This window comes from Gymnoscopelus microlampas, assembly GCF_963454915.1.
Source record: "Gymnoscopelus microlampas genome assembly, chromosome: 22".
Classification (NCBI taxonomy): domain Eukaryota; kingdom Metazoa; phylum Chordata; class Actinopteri; order Myctophiformes; family Myctophidae; genus Gymnoscopelus; species Gymnoscopelus microlampas.
This window is the reverse complement of record NC_139959.1, coordinates 18,809,685-18,828,229: the sequence shown is the minus strand read 5'-3', so window position 1 is coordinate 18,828,229 and position 18,545 is coordinate 18,809,685. Positions and strand designations below refer to the sequence as shown.

The following is an 18,545-nucleotide window of genomic DNA, read 5'->3' as shown; positions in this document are numbered from 1 at the left end:
CCTCCCAGAACTATCTGCTTGAAATCATATCAGTTCGTATTTATCAATCTTTAAAATCAGCGGCCGCACTGTTTCAAATGGACCCTGTGGAGTTGAAAAGATAAATAGCAAATGGAGATTTCAACGTTCTGAAATGTGGAGTAATTATCATGGAAGAGCTTCCGGCAGGGCTGACGTGGTGGGCCTGGGACTCCCAGGGCCCGTCACTTTCTTTTATGTCAGGATGTGTGATCATGCTCTGCTCATGCTCTGCCCCTGGACCCGGCTTTGACTGGTTCTGCCACTGGTAATTATAGATAACAAAAACAACACTGTCAAAGGCTTCACAGCTTGGAAAAGCTGTACATAGAAATAAAAAAAGTACAGTGATATAATGAATGGAGACAGAAATAGCGGTGGAGAAAATAGACACAATGGAGAGCCATAAAGGATGGAAAGAGAAAGAGAAAAAAAATGAAAGGAGACTTTTTTTTTTAAATGGACAGTGATGGAAACAATGTAGAGTCAGAAAGAATGAAAGAGAGTGTACAGGGAGTGTACTGGATGCGTACTGGATGTGTACTGGGAGTGTACTTGGAGTGTACTGGATGTGTACTGGGAGTGTACTTGGAGTGTACTGGATGTGTACTGGGAGTGTACTTGGAGTGTACTGGGAGTGTACTTGGAGTGTACTTGGAGTGTACAGGGTATGTACAGGGTATGTACAGGGTATGTACATGGAGTGTACTTGGAGTGTACAGGGTATACAGGGTATGTACAGGGTATGTACAGGGAGTGTACTGGGAGTGTACTTGGAGTGTGCTATGCGTGTACAGGAAATGTACAGGGAGTGTACTGGGAGTATACATACAGTACAGAGAGTGTACAGCAGATGTGTAAAGGCAATAAGTAAAACTGTAAAGGCAGTCAAGATCAGATCACAGGTTAAACAGCGTATCAATTATTCATCCAGAAATCCTCTCTCCCTGGAGGGAAATGGACTGAAGACTGAAATGTTAGTAATGGGGTAAACAGAAAGTAGAACACATGGTGGGATGACACACGCACGCACGCACGCACGCACGCACGCACGCACGCACGCACGCACGCACGCACGCACACATACACACACGCACGCACACACTGCATAATGCATTAGAACATGAGTTAATAGTTTAAAGCACAGACTTTCAACTGGGGATGAGATTTGATTCAATTTATTGCAGGACTCTTTGTTCAAAATGCTTCCGAGGGCGATTTTTTTATTTCCAGGCTTCACCCTTTATCACACTTTTATGGAAATGAATATGAGGCTGTTGCAGACAATTAGAGCAAGTGTGTGTGCGTGTGCACGCGTGTGTGTGCGTGTGTGTGCTGCCAAAAGTATGGGTAATGAGTGGAAATATTATTGTATGGGCAATATTTCAAAAACTCACTCAGCCACACAACAAGACCTTAACACACGCAAGGAGAGATAATGGGATGCATTTGTAATCCCATCAGTTTTACCACAGCAGTGGGGATATGAACACACATTTCTATACAAACCCCATCTCTCTTTCTCTCTTCGCGTGTGCAAGCATGCACTCTCACACTCACACGCACACACACATGCGTGCGCGCATGCACAGTGCACACACAATTAAGTCGTCGTTTTAATTAGAACATCCATCAGGTAGTTAAGAGGGCTTGGAAACACAAACTACTGACATTGAAGGTATAGGCAGAGAGAGATATCTCTTAAACTTGTGTAAATTAACTAAACACGGCACACATCTCTCTTAAACGTAGAATGGCCTAGTATGCCCATAACCAAAGAATGCTACGGACGACACTTGATCAGAAATGTTGACCTTGTGTCCATGACCCTCCTGCCGGTCACGGACAAGGTCAGAGAGAGAATGCTGAGGCTGGCAGGGCACTGTGTCAGGCACCCGGAACTGTGGTGTTACGGGTCACTGGTAATGGTCAAGTCAAGTCAAGTCAATTTTATTTATAAAGCCCGTTTAAAAACAACCAGGTCGACCAAAGTGATGTACAACATGATAAAAAACAACATAAAACAGCATTGCAAAACATTTCAAAAACAGCAAGAGTTAAAACAATGACAGACCACAATATAAGAGCATGGGGGAGGGGGGTGGGGGGCTGCCGGATTGAGAACATCAATCCAGCCTGCACCCCACAGTGGATGGAAGGCTGTTCCACAGTTTTGGTCCAACCACGGAGAAGGCTCGGTCGCCTTTTTGCCTCAACCGGGGCGCTCGGAACCTTGAGAAGTAATCCAGTACCTGTGCTGTAGACCTGTTCGCAATTTGGTGTTGGGGGAATTTCTCACTTGAATTGAGTCAGTGGGTCCCTAGACATGAATAATCACAGAGGTGCTTGTCCGCCATAGTGCCACGAATGGCGCAATGGCCAAATCAAATATGGCCGCCATCAGCTATGATGAAAATCCAACTTTTTTGTTTTTGATTGTATAAACACATGTAATACCTCCATTCTGACTAATTGGGGTGTGTGGAATTCATTTCTGATATTGTCATGACCGTTTTGGGTGATTTTGACCTAGAAAGGTCATGGTCAAGGTCATTTTGCTATTCCGAAGACCTTGGCCATAACTTGGCCATTGTTTGGAGTAAAAACAGGTGCAATAAGTCTAATCTAACTAATTCTGACATTTAGAATTCATTTCTGATATTGTTTTGACCATTAAGGATCACCTTGTCATTGAAATATCAATATTAATGTCATTATTCAATATCCCGATTACGATTTATTTCTTTACTGTCACTTTTTGTTCATAATCATTGGTTTTATTTATAACAAAAGACATGCACATGAGAAATATAACTATAAATATAAACACCCCCTTTAGTGTTTAGTGTTGAAATTAGCAAATAAGACTATGTAGGAATAAAAGTGATATACAAATAAAATCATAACACAAAATAATTTCTCTCAAAGTGCACCATATGTGTGCTGATTGATTTTGATCATGTTAGTATCATGGTCAGTATCATGTCAGTTTCATGGTCAGTATCATGAAACTGCACGGCATGTGGCATGGCAATGCAAGGCATGGGGCATGGCAATGCATGGCATGTGGCATGGCATGTGGTGTGCCATGGCATTGCATGGCATGTGGTATGGTGTGGCATTGCATGGCATGTGGTATGGTGTGGCATGGCATGTGGCATGGCATGTGAAATAACATGGCAAGTGGCATGGCATGCCCTGGCATGTGTCATGTTAGTATCATGTCAGTATCATGTTTGTATAATGTGAGTATCGATTCATGGTCAGTATCATGTTAGTATCAGTATTAGTGGTCAGTACTCAGTATCATGTTAGTATCATGTTAGTGTCATGTTAGTATTTGGCATGGCATGTGCCAGGGCATGTGGCCATGTAGTCATGGTATGGCATGGCACGGCATGTGGCATGGCAATGCAAGGCATGTGGCATGGCAATGCATGGCATGTGGTATGGCATGGCACGGCATGTGGCATGGCAATAATGCAAGGCATGTGGCATGGCAATGCATGGCATGTGGCATGGCATTGATTGATTGATTGAATATTTTATTAGGCAAAAAAATGTAAAACAACACATTTACATTTAAAATACTTTGTCTAACAGGTCCGTTCATAAAAGTCCTTGCGGACTTGTTTCCAATGAGGGCCTTGGTATTCAATTCATAGACATATATAGTGGCATCACAGTTCGAATATCATTACACAAAGAAAATAAAAAAAACAGTAAGAATATATATATATCTATATATCTATATATATATCTATACACATATATATATATATATACATACATATATCTAACTATATAAATGGCGAGCGACTTCCGCACCCTCGGTGCGACACCCCACAGCTCTGTTATCGAATAAACAACGCACCGCCAGACCACATGTCGCCAACTGACTCGCCACGGCGGCCGCGCTGAATTTACGCGTCGCGTAGGGGACATCTCATTGCTCACTACACCTTTTCCACAGCGCAACATAATTAATTCTATTCACCAAATGTCGGACAAAACGGAAGGGGAGGCAGCTTCGTACCGTTTACCGTGCACACCACCGACACCGCACGGCGACGGGTTTCGCCGAAACAACACGAGCGGCCGCCATTGCACTCTGCCCATGTCCTCCACAACACCACACACAGCTCCTTTGCTTCAACCCCCCCCCCCCCCTTCTTACGTACCTCCTTTGTTCCACCCAGGCCGTTACTTTCACTTCACTCATGTCTCGATCACAATATGTCCGTCCTTCACGTGCCATGTTCATCCCAAACACAAAAACAAACAGCCACGGCCAGTCGGCCACAGCACAGCACGCTGCCCAGGGTAATCTGGTAAACAAACCTGGCTAGGTTCATGACACCACAGGACTCGACAGTGATGTCATCATTATGCAACCCGGAAGTACAAATACCAAGGATAGGTCAGTGATGTCAGTCGGGTTGCCAAGTTTGCTGCCAGGTTTTAAAAAACAAGCGACAGAAACAAGCAAACCGTGCATGAAAAAAAAAAAAACTGCCGCAGGGGTCCGCCATGTTCCAGGGGGGTCCCCGGGGGTCCCAACACTCACAGGGGTCGGCGGACCACCAGGGGGTCCGCGGACCACCAAAGTAACAATCACTATTAACATTTTTTCCAATTTTTTTTTTTTATTATTATTTTTTTTTTCCTTTTGGACACTTTTACTCCGGCGATTTGGGTACCCCAATATACACGCACCCACGCTGGGCCCCGTGCGCGGCTGGGGTTGAGGGGGGCGTAGCCCCCCAAAACTCTAGTACATACATATAATACTATGTACAACAAAAGAAAATAAAAAAAAAACGGGGGGGGGAGATATGTACAAGAACAGGGGGGGGTCGGCTATCTAATGGGAAAATGGTACTACCTCCTCTTTTGGCCTCCTGAAAGGTGATTTTTTAAGGCTCTTTTAAATGAGCCCAGCGAACTGCATTTTTTGAGGGATGGGGTTAGCCCATTCCAATCCTGGGTGGCAGTGCTGTAGAAGGAGAATTTGCCCATGTTTGTTTTATGGGTGGGTGGTACCAAATTGTTGTTAACGCTCCCTCTGGTATTGTGACTGTGGGCGTCACTAACCTTTTGGAGGTATTTACTCAGATATGCGGGAATAGGGGGCATATCGGGCAAATTTTCGTTTACAATTTTGAAGGCCAGTCCCATTTTTAGTTGTTTGACCCTGTCTTCCACCCTGAGCCAGCCTAGGCTGGCAAAATGGGTGGGAGAAAGGTGGGTCATGGGCCCCAATCCGAGGAGTAGCCGAATCAGTTTGTTTTGGGAGGTTTGAAGCTTAGTCTTCAGTGACACTGAGGTGTTGGAGTACCAGGAGGTGCTAGCATAGTCAAAATGTGGTTGGATCAGGGCCCCTGAGAGGGTCCTGAGGGCCTGTGGGTTGACAAAAGAGGAAACTCTGCCCATAAATTTGGTTCTCTGGTTTACTATTTTGACCACCTTTGTCCCCATGCTTTCACCCGACAGGTATTTGTCGAGAATACAACCCAAATAGGTAATCTCTTCTTTGCTAGCGATAATTGTGTCATCGACTTTGACCTTGAAATCATTTACCTCCATCTGTCTGAGGGAATGTTTGGTCCCAAAAAGAATGGATTCAGTTTTCCCAAGGTGTAGTGACAGTTTGTTGGTGTAGTGACAGTTTGTTCTGCCTGGCATGTGGTGTGCCATGGCATTGCATGGCATGTGGTATGGTGTGGCATTGCACAGCATGTGGCATGGCATGCCTCATGCCATTTCATGCCATGCCCTGCCACATGCCATGCCATATCACATGCCCTGCCACACGCCATGCAATGCCCCTTGCTATGCCATGCTACTGACATGATACTATTCAGTCATGGCTATTGCCTCAGTAACATGCAGCTTCTAACACCTCTCAGAATAATAACATCTCAGCTTTATATAGCACTTTTACTACTCAAAGTCACTTCATGACTTTGAATATGTAGAGAAACTAATTTACAAAAGATGTGTACTAATAATTCTAAATGGTTACTTGGAACAGTTAACTGTGGTGGACATTTACAAGTTGATTTTGGGCAGGTACGATAGCTTTACTCCTTATACTATTTTTTGTTGCCATGTGTCTGATCATAGACATAATGCTTTACATGTGAATGCTCCCCCCTTATATTGGTTCTATGTTGGATCAGATCCCTAGTCCCTACCAGACCCTCTCAAGTGACTTCCTGACGCTCACGGTTATTATGCCTTATGCTCAGACTGTCAGTGCTTCATCTGCTTGGAATGAGCTCCAGAAGTCCTTAAAAATCAGTTCACCTCCTTTTTTGGAAAGCCACATGACATGCAATGCCATGCCCCTTGCCATGCCATGATACTGACATGGCAAGGCCATGATACTGACACGATACTGACCATGACACTACTGACATGATACTGACCATGATACTGACCATGAAACTAACTAACTAACACAATCACTCAGAATCACTCAGCACACATATGGTGCACTTTGAGGTTGTTATGGTTGTTATGGTTTTATATAGTAACTTTATTAGAAGGATAACCCCTTGAGATGTGTCATCTCATTTTAGAGAGGGTCCTTATGACAAAAATAAAGAGAATACAATGGACAAAACAATACAACAGATACATCCATGCATACTGTACATAAACATGACAAAACAAACTTGACAAAACAAAACAAAACAAAAACATAAGACATAAGCTCTCTTGAAACTGGCCGCTCTCACCCCGCCTGAATACCCACAAAATAACAGACTTCATGCATTAATGATGTAAACATGTAAAGCTAAAAGAGCAAAAACAGGAGTAGCAGCTACAGACATTGCATACATGCGGTAACATGCAATGACCTGCCCATGCAGATACACATAATACAAACATGCACATGCAGTATATAACTCATAATTCACAGGACAGATTGTAAGAGACAGAAAACAATCAGAAGCCAATTAGAAGCAAGAGCAGGTTATTTACAGATGAGTGAAAATGGATGCTTTAAAAATATTAAAGGAGTTAATAGATCTAAGGGAAATGGGGAGATCGTTCCAATCGGATGAGGCTTTATATTTAAAAGCACGTTGAACAAATTCTTTACTGATTTTACTGATTTTACTTTTACTCACTTTTATTCCTACATAGTCTTATTTGCTAATTCCAAGACCCAATTAAGAATTAAAGGGGGATGTTTATAATTGTTATATTTCTCATGTACATGTCTTTTGTTATAAATAAAACCAATGATTATTAAAAATACAACAGAAAATCGTAATTGGGTGATTAAATTATGACATTGATATTGATATTTCAATGACAAGATGATCCTTAATGGTCAAAATAATATCAGAAATGAATTCTAAATGTCAGAATTAGTTGGATTAGACTTATTGCACCTGTTTTTACTCCGAACAATGGCCAGGTTATGGCTAAGGTCTTTGGAATAGCTAAATTACCTTGACCATGACCTTTCAAGGTCAAAATCACCCAAAATGGTCATAACAATATCAGAAATGAATTCCACACACCCCAATTAGTCAGAATGGAGGTATTACATGTGTTTATACACTCAAAAACAAAAAAGTTGGATTTTCATCATAGCCGATGGCGGCCATATTTGATTTGGCCATTGCGCCATTCGTGGCACTATGGCGGACAAGCACCTCCGTGATTATTCATGTCTAGGGACCCACTGACTCAATTCAAGTGAGAAATTCCCCCAACACCAAATTGCGAACAGGTGTACAGGCCAGGTACTGGATTAAAGCCTCTGGTCAGAGGATCTCAATGGCCGGGGTGCTGTCCGGGGGGCCAGGTAGTTTAGTGATGTAGGGTGGTGCTAGTCCATTTTGTGCTTTAAAAACAAATAAAAGGATTTTTTAAATCTATTCTAAATCTGACTGGCATGCCAATGGAGGGAGACCAGTACAGGGGTGATGTGGTCCCGCCTACGGGTGCCAGTCAGAAGTCGGCAGCATTTTGTACAAGCTGGAGGCGGGAGAGGGAAGAATTAGCAACCCCTGCGTAGAGAGAGAGTTGCAGTAATCCAGCCGGGACGTGACATGGGCATGAATCACTTTCTCTAGGTCGTGGGCTGATAGGAAGGATTTTATTTTTGCTATTTGCCCGATTTGGAAGAAGCTTCCGTTAACCACAGTGTTTATTTGTTTATCAAATTTTAGGGCAGAGTCAAATAACACGCCAAGGTTTTTTTATATGTATTTTTATGAAGGGGGATAAAGATGCGAGGGAAGCGTATGGGCTTAAATTAGTGCCAATAATATTTTGTACTTGTAAAAATAATTTGTATTTGTAAACACATTTTGCATTTGTAAAAAAAATATTTGTACTCGTAAAAATAATATGTACTCGTAAAAATATTTTTTGCATTCGTAAAAAAAATATTTGTACTCGTAAAAATAATATGTACTCGTAAATAAAATATTTGTCTTCGTAAATAAAATATTTGTATTCGTAAATAAAATATTTGTATTCGTAAATAATATATTTGTCTTCGTAAAACAAAGTTTTGTATTCGTAAGATAAAAATGTGTGTTGTAATTGTAGAATTACATTTACAATGAACATTGTGACCAGAAAAAAACAACAGCTTGCTCGCTCGAAGATCTGTTCTACGGATTGCAAAACTTTATTTTTGGCACTCTGCACTTCCGGGTCTGAGCCAATCACGTGAGGCCTTTTCCACTACCCAATCATAAAGCTCCATAGGTCTCCATGGCAACATGGCAAACGGGGTTGCCATGTTGCAACCCCAAGAGTTTTAACTGCAACATAATTCCATTGCTCAGGAAATAAACAATGGATTACAATAATATAACATTCCCTATAATCAGTAACATTTAGGTGATACCTATGTCTATCAAATATGGTTTTATTGAAAGGCAATCAAAGGCTAGATCGAGTTTAGAAAGCAAACAAGTCATGTCTGGGGGCCTCAGTGCGGCTGCAGAGTTTGATTGAGTGTGAGACTAGGACCCACATGCCATATGTCAAAATGAGCGGCTTCATCGGGAATCGTGCGCGTGTATTTTGCTAAGAGATTGGTTACATAGTTTAATTGATATTAATTTATTAGTGCATTAAATTTCCCCATCCACTTTAATGGGAAAATTTAAAAACTCGATTTCAAGTATTTTTTTCCCAGAAACTGTAAGGGCTAGAGTTACAAGACTTGGAGGGGAGGTTCATAGTTTAATCCGAAATTATCAAAAAAAGAAATACACCAGTCGGCCTCATGGTGGCGCTATAAAAGCCCCCTTTACGTTTTGGTTTATAACTCTTGAACCGTAGGTCGTAAAATAAAAATCATTTTTTCCCTAGATTCCTTGGGTCATGACGCAACTCCCCATATAGGCCACGCCCATTTGCGCCAGGATAGATTTTCCGCCATTTTGAATTTTCTTCAATTACACTTTTAGCTCCTCCTCCCACATATTTTGTCCACATTTCACAAAAATCGGTACACATGATCTCTGGACCCATGCAATAAACATCTCCAAACCGAATTTTGATAGTCCATACGGTTCTTCCATAAATGGCTTCCAAAATTTGCGGGAGGGGCCTGTTTTACAAAAAAGCCCCCACCCCCTCCTCCTCCTCCAGCATTATAGGCTTGACAGCACTGCTACTGACCTATAGGGTGTACCAACGTCGCGTCACCAAAAGTTCGCCACGCCCACCTTTTCGATGCTACAGCCCTTGAGGGGTCAGACTGTACATAGAGACACGCTTAAGACTAGAGAGTGACGGTGGTTTGTGTTTGTAAACATTAACTTCTTTGCCGACTACATAGTGATCATTGCACACTGCACATGTGTGGCTGGTCTATGAGAAAGCTGTCGCAGCTCTCCTCTTCAAGATTGAATACAGTGTGAGGCTAACAATGTAGGCTATTCAAGAGACGTAGTATGGCTTGGATCTCAGCTGTACCACACAAAGATTTAACGTTCAAGAACCTACCCAAATACAGCCGTGTTTGTTCACGTCATTTTCTCAAAGGTACATTTTTACCAAAAACATGAAACTGCTATTTTGTTTCTGCTTACTAAAAGTAACTAGGTAATGCAACTAGGCTATAGGGTGGTCCAGAGTGTTAAGTGACTTTTTTTCCCCTCTCTAACGATTTGACATGCGGGCTGCTCTGCTTATAGACCGAACATTCCACTACCGTGCGAGGTCTCCAACTTTAATAAAAACTAGACGCGTAGCAATTCTGGGAAATTGCAAAGTGTGGTTGCGCCGACGCCGGTCGCGGGTCTCGGCCGCGGGACTCGAGGGATACGCCGGGAGGAATACCGTCGCAGGCCGTGCGACGTGCCATTCGAATCGGGTGCCGATCGGATCCTGCCTATTAACATATTTTTTTAACAATTTTAACATAAAAAAACCTAATAATTTCCCTTATTAACCGCAATATAACCGAACAATTTCTTTCCACCCCCGCACGCGCTTTGCGCGTGCGGGGGTGGGTGCGTGCGCGTGCACCCACGGAAGGGGGCCTTTTGCGTGTCTCGGCCCAGGGGCCCGTTTCTTCCTAATCCGCCTATGGTGATACGTGCTGTTTTGATTTTAAGAAATAGGCCCCTCCCACTAAATAAATAGGCCCCTCCCACAAATGTAACGGGCCAATCATATTGTCACGTCACTCCTATCGCTTTTATTACATTTTGAAAGGATTGTTCCCCCCAAAAATCATGTTTTTTCATCTAACGGTTATGTTTTGTGCATTTGTGAGGCCCCCTAGTCAAAGTGGAAATGCTTTTGGGGATTCGTTGAGTAAACCACCCTCGACATGTGATTTAAATTTGGGATTGACCGGACGTTTCGTTGGTGATTTCTGGCATTTTTGGTAAAACAGGCCCCTCCCACTAACTTTGGAAGCCATTTACGGACGAATAGTAAGGATTATCAAAATGCCGTTTGGATATGTTTATCGCATGGGCCCAGAGATCATGTGTACCGATTTTTGTGAAATTTGGACAAAATATGTGGGAGGAGGAGCTAAAAGTGTGTTTTGAAGAAAATTCAAAATGGCGGAAAATCTATCCTGACGCAAATGGGCGTGGCCTATATGGGGTGTTAGATTTTTATTTTACGACCTACGGTTCAAGAGTTATAGGCCAAAACGTAAAGGGGGCTTTTATAGCGCCACCATGAGGCCGACTGGTGTATTTCTTTTTTTGAAAATTTCGGATTCAATTATGAACCTCCCCTCCAAGTCTTGTAACTCTAGCCCTTACAGTTTATGAAAAAAAAAATACTTGAAATTGAGTTTTTACATTTTCCCATTAAAGTGGATGGGGAAATTTAATGCACTAATAAATTAATATCAATTAAACTATGTAACCAATCTCTTAGCAAAATATACGCGGACGATTCCCGATGAAGCCGCTCATTTTGAAATATGGCATGTGGGTCCTAGTCTCACACTCAATCAAACTCTGCAGCCGCACTGAGGCCCCCAGACATGACCTGTTTGCTTTCTAAACTCGATCTAGCCTTTGATTGCCTTTCAATAAAACCATATTTGATAGACATAGGTATCACCTACATGTTACTGATTATAGGGAATGTTATATTATTGTAATCCGTTGTTTATTTCCTGAGCAATGGAATTATGTTGCAGTTATGTTGCAACTCTTGGGGTTGCAACATGGCAACCCCGTTTGCCATGTTGCCATGGACACCTATGGAGCTTTATGATTGGGTAGTGGAAAAGGCCTCACGTGATTGGCTCAGACCCGGAAGTGCAGAGTGCCAAAAATAAAGTTTTGCAATCCGTAGAACAGATCTTCGAGCGAGCAAGCTGTTGTTTTTTTCTGGTCACAATGTTCATTGTAAATGTAATTCTACAATTACAACACACATTTTTATCTTACGAATACAAAACTTTGTTTTACGAAGACAAATATATTATTTACGAATACAAATATTGTATTTACGAATACAAATATTTTATTTACGAAGACAAATATTTTATTTACGAGTACATATTATTTTTACGAGTACAAATATTTTTTTTACGAATGCAAAAAATATTTTTACGAGTACATATTATTTTTACGAGTACAAATATTTTTTTTACAAATGCAAAATGTGTTTACAAATACAAATTATTTTTACAAGTACAAAATATTATTGGCACTAATTTAAGCCCATAGAAGCGGAGATCTTGGCGGTTTTGTCTGGGGGGCAGAAAAGTGCAATTTCAGTTTTATCGTCATTTAGCTTGAGAAAATTAGTGGCCGTCGAGCACTTGATTTCAGAGAGACAGTCAAACCACCTGATTCGGATGCTATCAATGCATAGAATGGGAGATTATCACGTTCTATCAGACCATTGAATGGGCGAAGTAGGCGACCTACTGTCTACCCCGCGATTTATCAGACCATTCATTGGGCGTAATCAGGAGCTACTGACCTACCGACGGAGATGACTTAAATACTTCAGTTTCGGTTTTGGTTTTGGTTGTTTCGGTTTCGGACCATGACGGAGGCGCGCAGTCTCAGGTGAGCTGGAGCCCCGCGACGGGCCACCGAAGGAGCTAAGGCGACTGAGTTGCCGTCCGGAGCGGTGCGACGCTCGCCTGTGCCTACTCAGCGCCGTTCGAGTTATGTACCGATACGGACAGAATCGTAAATATTGTTGTGGGGACTGCTCCGCCTCCGTCGGTAGGTCAGTAGCTCCTGATTACGCCCAATGAATGGTCTGACAAATCGCGGGGTAGACAGTAGCTCGCCTACTTCGCCCATTCAATGGTCTGATAAAACGTGATAATCTCCCATTCAATGCATTGATAGCATTCGAAGCCGGTGGTCAAACAGGGGTTTCAGGGAATGGGTTCTGTCAGGCTTTAGCGGGAAGTACAATGGTGGCGTGACTGGTAATGATGGAGTGACTGGTCGGGGCGGTGTGACTCACCATTGCTTGTGGTCTGCATCACAGTTGCAGTCATATTTGGGGTCGGTACAGTTCCTGTTGATGCCACAGGCACATTTCTGGATGCCAGGTCCTGAACTCCCCCAGTAGAAGTGTTTCTCACTGCCCCGACCCACCCACCACGTGTAGGGAGTCCCATCTGTTGAGACAAGAACACAGCACACGCACGCACGCACGCACGCACGCACGCACGCACGCACGCACGCACGCACACACACACACACACACACACACACACACACACACACACACACACACACACACACACACACACACACACACACGCACGTTTTGAAAAATACATGTGTGTCATACATGAAGATAAACAAATCAAGGTACGGTAAGGCAAGTTTTGTATAGCACATTTCAACAACAAGGTAATTAAAAGTCCTTTACACAAAACATTAAGCATTAAGACAGTAAGACACAAAGAATTAATACACACAAACATAGCTCTTGCACCTATAAATGTCTGTGTGCACGGTCCTGACAATACACACTCCTTAATATTGTGCTGCTGTGTTTCTGTGTTTATTTTTATGCATTGGTATTATGCAAATGTGCATGTATGTTTATGTATGTGTGTCTGTGTCCATCTGTGTCTGGGGGGGGGGGGGGCAGCTGCCAGAATACTGTGCTTCAGCCACCAATAAAGCCCAGTCCACACCGATCTCACAACTGTAATTCTGAGGAAAAAGGCTATTTAGATCGGCTATTTTCAATTAGTCTATGTATAAAATAGGGCTAAAGATGGTTAATGTACTGTATGTTTTATATTGGAAATACTTTGTTTGTAAAGTACAAATACCTCAAAACTGTACTTAAGTACAGTACTAGTTACTTTCCACCACTGCTAAAGTCAGTTAGGTAACTGAAGCTCTGATTGAAATTGTCTATGCAATGTGCGTTTAGAACTGACAAAGTGCACGATCAGAGTAAATTACATGGTAAACGACAGGGTAAATGGTCTAGGTAAAGAGAAGTCCTACGCGCTTCAGCCAGCCGAAGGGTAGAAGTGCTCGACAGGGACAACTTGCATCAGAGAAGATAATAATACCTGGGCACTATCAGGCGAGACTACCCAAATAAAATGTACCGGAGCACTCGACTGGTCTACACGTTTTTTAATGTTTTGCAGTCACCCCTGCAAAACTCTATTCTCCTCTCAAGTGCCGAGGTATAATTATCTTCTCTGAGGGTAAATGGTTTGTCTGTCTGTCTGTCTGTCTGCCTGCCTGCCTCTCTGTAGTGGTGGAAAAAGTACTCACATTTTTAACTTAAGTAAAAGTATCAATACTCTAATAAATACTCTGTTACAAGTAAAAGTCCGGAATTCAAAATGGACTTGAGTAAAAGCACAAAAATATTGGTATCAAAATGTACTTAAAGTACCAAAAGTAGAAAGTACTCATTATGCAGAACCCATTTCACACGTTTTCAAATAAAATGTATACAAATCTTTTGAAAATAGAAGATCTACAAGCTCACAATGCGCCGCATCGCGACGCATTGTGAGAAAATTGGAAACACTCCAGTAAAGTAAAAATACCTCAACATTGTACTTGAGTACAGTACTTGAGTAAATGTACTTAGTTACATTGCACCACTGCCTGTCTGTCTGTCTGTCTGTCTGTCTGTCTGTCTATCTATCTACCCATCCCCACCCATCCACCCGGTGGAACAGCCGGTCACCCATCCTCTCTGCCGTCTTTCTTTCTTTTTAGTTTGACGTCTGTTCTTCAGTTCCGCGGTGCGTTGGGTTCCAACATGGCTTGCTCTATCAGTTCATGCTGTATGCCTCCACACTCTGGAACAAGCTCCCAGTAGATTAGTAACCCTATGATGCTGAATAAACATGGCAATGCCTACTCAGTAATTGCTCTCTCTCTCTCTCTCTCTGCACCTCTTCCTCTCATGTCTCTCTGAGTGTATGCTGGTGTCTAATCTTATGTTCTCATTAGTCCTGCTGTTGTCTAATCCATTCTAATCTCTACCCATCCGTAACTCTGATCCCTCACTTGTATTCCATGAAATACACATTCTCTCTCTCTTTCTCTCTCTCGCTCTCTTTTCCCTTCTCCATCTACGTATCCCCTCCTGGTGTAATTAGTACGAGGTTACCGTGTAAATCTACATTTTCTCTCTCTTCTCGCTCTACTTCAGCAAATCACATCACACCTTTATTCCACTCTTCCCCACCTACAAACGTAACATGTAAGATTGAAAGACCAAGAGCTTAACTAGGTCATTTATATCATCAGTAATTACATCAGTGATGTTATGCCGAGTATTTCTGCATGGCCATTCCCAAATCAAAAGTGCAGGTCACACTTACTTAACCACTTAAGCCACGCTTACCTTAAAGGTAGGGTAAGTGATTTTCTTTGGCTGTATATGCTGATAGTACTCACTGCTATAGAGTGTTTGTTCAGTAACACGAGTCACCATGTCTCTCCAGCTCTTTATTAAATAGAAAATACATTTTCAGGTAGGAATACCAATTGTATTTATTATTATTTCCCATAATCACTGACATACCCACACTAGGGGTAGGTTGGAAGTGGTTAAAGTAAGAACTGTCACTTACACCAAGAGAGTCCCAGATTCACATGACTACAAGAAATGTAAGAATGGGCTCCAAGATGTCATCAAAACGGACAAATATGGGGCTAAAGTTGAGCTACAATACACGGCTCCAACATGTGGAACTACGATCACATACTGTAATACAAAGGGAGAGCCAGCAATATGGGCAGATGTCTGCATCCCTCCCAGATAAATTTAACACCTTTTTTTTTCATGCTTTGAGGATAAGACCCCATGCAGTGCCATGCATGGCTCTGCAAAAAGACCAGGATTCCTGGCCACTCAAAATATCTAGGGTGGCTGTGTGTAAAACCTTCAAAAGGATTAATTTACACAAGGCACCTGGCACAGACAGCATCTCTGGCCGGGTCCTCCAGGCGTGTATGGACCAGCTGGCTGACCACAATTGTACCTGTCCCTACAAAAAAAAACACCTCTCTGCCTGAATGACTACCGCACTGTCGTTTGTACGTACACCGGCCAAGCAGCGTCAGGCATATCGACTCCTTGCTGTTTGACACTCTACCCAAACAGTTTGCCTACGGACAAAACAGGTCAACATACTGTACGATGCCATTAGCTTCATGTTACACCAAGGTTATTATAAATTAGTTTTTATTTTAATTTCATAAAATAAAAGGTTTTTAATTTCAGTTAGTTTTGATTTGGTTTCGAAGTGGATTTGCACGTTTTGTTTATTTATTTATTTTTTATTTTTTTCTAATATGGGGTTGTTTGTCATAGGTGAGATAAAAAAAATGCCCACAAATTTGAATTGTGGGCATTTGTGGGCATAGCCGGTCTACAAGCTCACATCGCGCCACAATGCGTTGTGAGCTTGTACTGTAGATCTGCTATTTTCACATTTTTGTTTTATTTTTGAAAATGTGCGAAAATATTGGGCTTATGTATGAAAGATAGAGAAAGACTGAAACTAAGCAGGCCCAGGGGCAATTTGTATCCCAAGGGCCCAAGAGCTAAAAACTTTTAATAACCATCCAAGTGGATCATATTTGGATTTGGGGTATTCAAAACAAAACAAAAAGATCATTGGGATCACTTTGATGTCCGATCTGTGATCATAGAATTATCTCAGTAAACATCACGTCTATAAGCAATAAAAGTTTGATTAATCACATATATCTGTAACACCCACAGTTCAAATCAGATCCATTCGGATGGGGATTAAAAGTTTAGAACTCTTGGGCCCAGGCCATAAAACTTCTGAACTTAAAAAGTTTTCACTACAATGTTCCAGCATACTGCACTTTCGGTCATGGCAGTACAGTTCATTAGTCTGTTATGACCGGCATAAGTGACTTTCTGGGGCATCTTTATTGTCTGCAGCATCAGTATGCTTAATGGACAGGCCTGCAAAGTGTATAGAAAGCAATAATGAATCATTGATGTATGTGTACGTGCATGCACACTCCCGCACACACATAAAAACACACACATACACAATGATAGACAAAAGTAAGCCATCGTAAATGACAAAAGTGTGGGCAGAAGACCATAAACAACTGATCATGATTACTGGAGGGTCATCTCAATGAGAGAGAGAGGGAGTGTGTGTGTGTGTGTGTGTGTGTGTGTGTGTGTGTGTGTGTGTGTGTGTGTGTGTGTGTGTGTGTGTGTGTGTGTGTGTGTGTGTGTGTGTGTGTGTGTGTGTGTGTGTGTTGTGTGTGTGTGTGTGTGTGTGTAACTATAAGTCACATTTAGTGCTGTGTTCCCTCAGCTCAATGTGTGTGTGTGTGTGTGTGTGTGTGTGTGTGTGCGCGTGTGTGTGTGTGTGTGTGTGTGTGTGTGTGTGTGTGTGTGTGTGTGTGTGTGTGTGTGTGTGTGTGTGTGTGTGTGTGTGTGTGTGTGTGTGTGTGTGTGTGTCTGTGCGTGTGTCTGTGCGTGTGCGTGTGCGTGTGTGTGTTAGACCATAAGTCACATTTAGTGCTGTGTTCTCTCGGGTCAAGGCAGATGAACAGATGTGTCATCAGGATGAAAATGACTTCTTTCACTCATCTATCACACACATAGTTATAATTATAGAGGATGAACAGCTCTGAGATGATGAGGGCAGACACACACACACACACACACACACACACACACACACACACACACACACACACACACACACACACACACAGCAAAGACAGGGGACCCTGGAGAGAGAGAGAGAGAGAGAGAGAGAGAGAGAGAGACTTTTTTTGACTTTTAAAAAACCTTTATTTAAACGTTGCTAAACATACAGATTCTCACTTTTTTTTTTTTTTTTTTTTTTTTTTTTTACATCTCCTCAATCAACAATCACAGTTTGTAAGGACAACCCTTCTACCTGAAGATCAATCCAAAGCATAACCCCTCATCCTCAACTGAACAGATTACATCATTATAACACCACTGCTGCACAAAAGTGTCCAAATTGTCCATCTCGTTGAAAAACTTAAAATCTATCCATACCCTTGACCTTACCAACGAGATAAACACACTGACTAGGTCCTGCATCACTTCCCTCTCTATCTTATTTCTTCTTGTCAAATATATTGCCAATTTTGCTTCCCCTAAAAGGAAATTCAGCAACTGCCACTTAGCCGCATTGTTCCTCCTGTACCCAGCACCAAATATAAACACAACTTTAGACCATCCCTCTTCAAAAAAAGAAAACAAACTCTCCAACACACCAAATAATGCATCAACCCTCCCACACTCCAAAAAACAATGAGAAATAGTCTCCACCCTACCACAAAAGGGACACTCGTTTAGAACAGTTGAATTCATTTTTGACACAGTGGCATTAACTGCCACCGCCCCATGGAGAATCCTCCACTGCAAATCTCCAGTCTGTTTCTTTGAGGGGGGTTTATACAAAGCTCTCCACCCCGGTTTATTTTCCTCAGTTATGTCAAAATACCTTCTCCACACTGTATCATGCTTCCCATTTAGTTTCTCCCTGTTAAGGGCTTTAACACAGCACA

The 18,545-nt window shown here is 42.1% G+C and overlaps 1 protein-coding gene across 1 annotated transcript in view; it reads right to left on the bottom strand.

Annotated features, from left to right (window-relative positions):
• Positions 1-18,545, bottom strand: part of LOC311038544 (contactin-associated protein-like 2) — a gene marked incomplete at both ends in the record, with an annotated part of 156,534 nt that overhangs the window by 41,647 nt on the left and 96,342 nt on the right. The window contains one exon of the mRNA XM_084048117.1: positions 12,970-13,126. Coding sequence (XP_083904243.1) covers positions 12,970-13,126 — 157 coding nt within the window. The remainder of the gene's footprint in view (positions 1-12,969; positions 13,127-18,545) is intronic.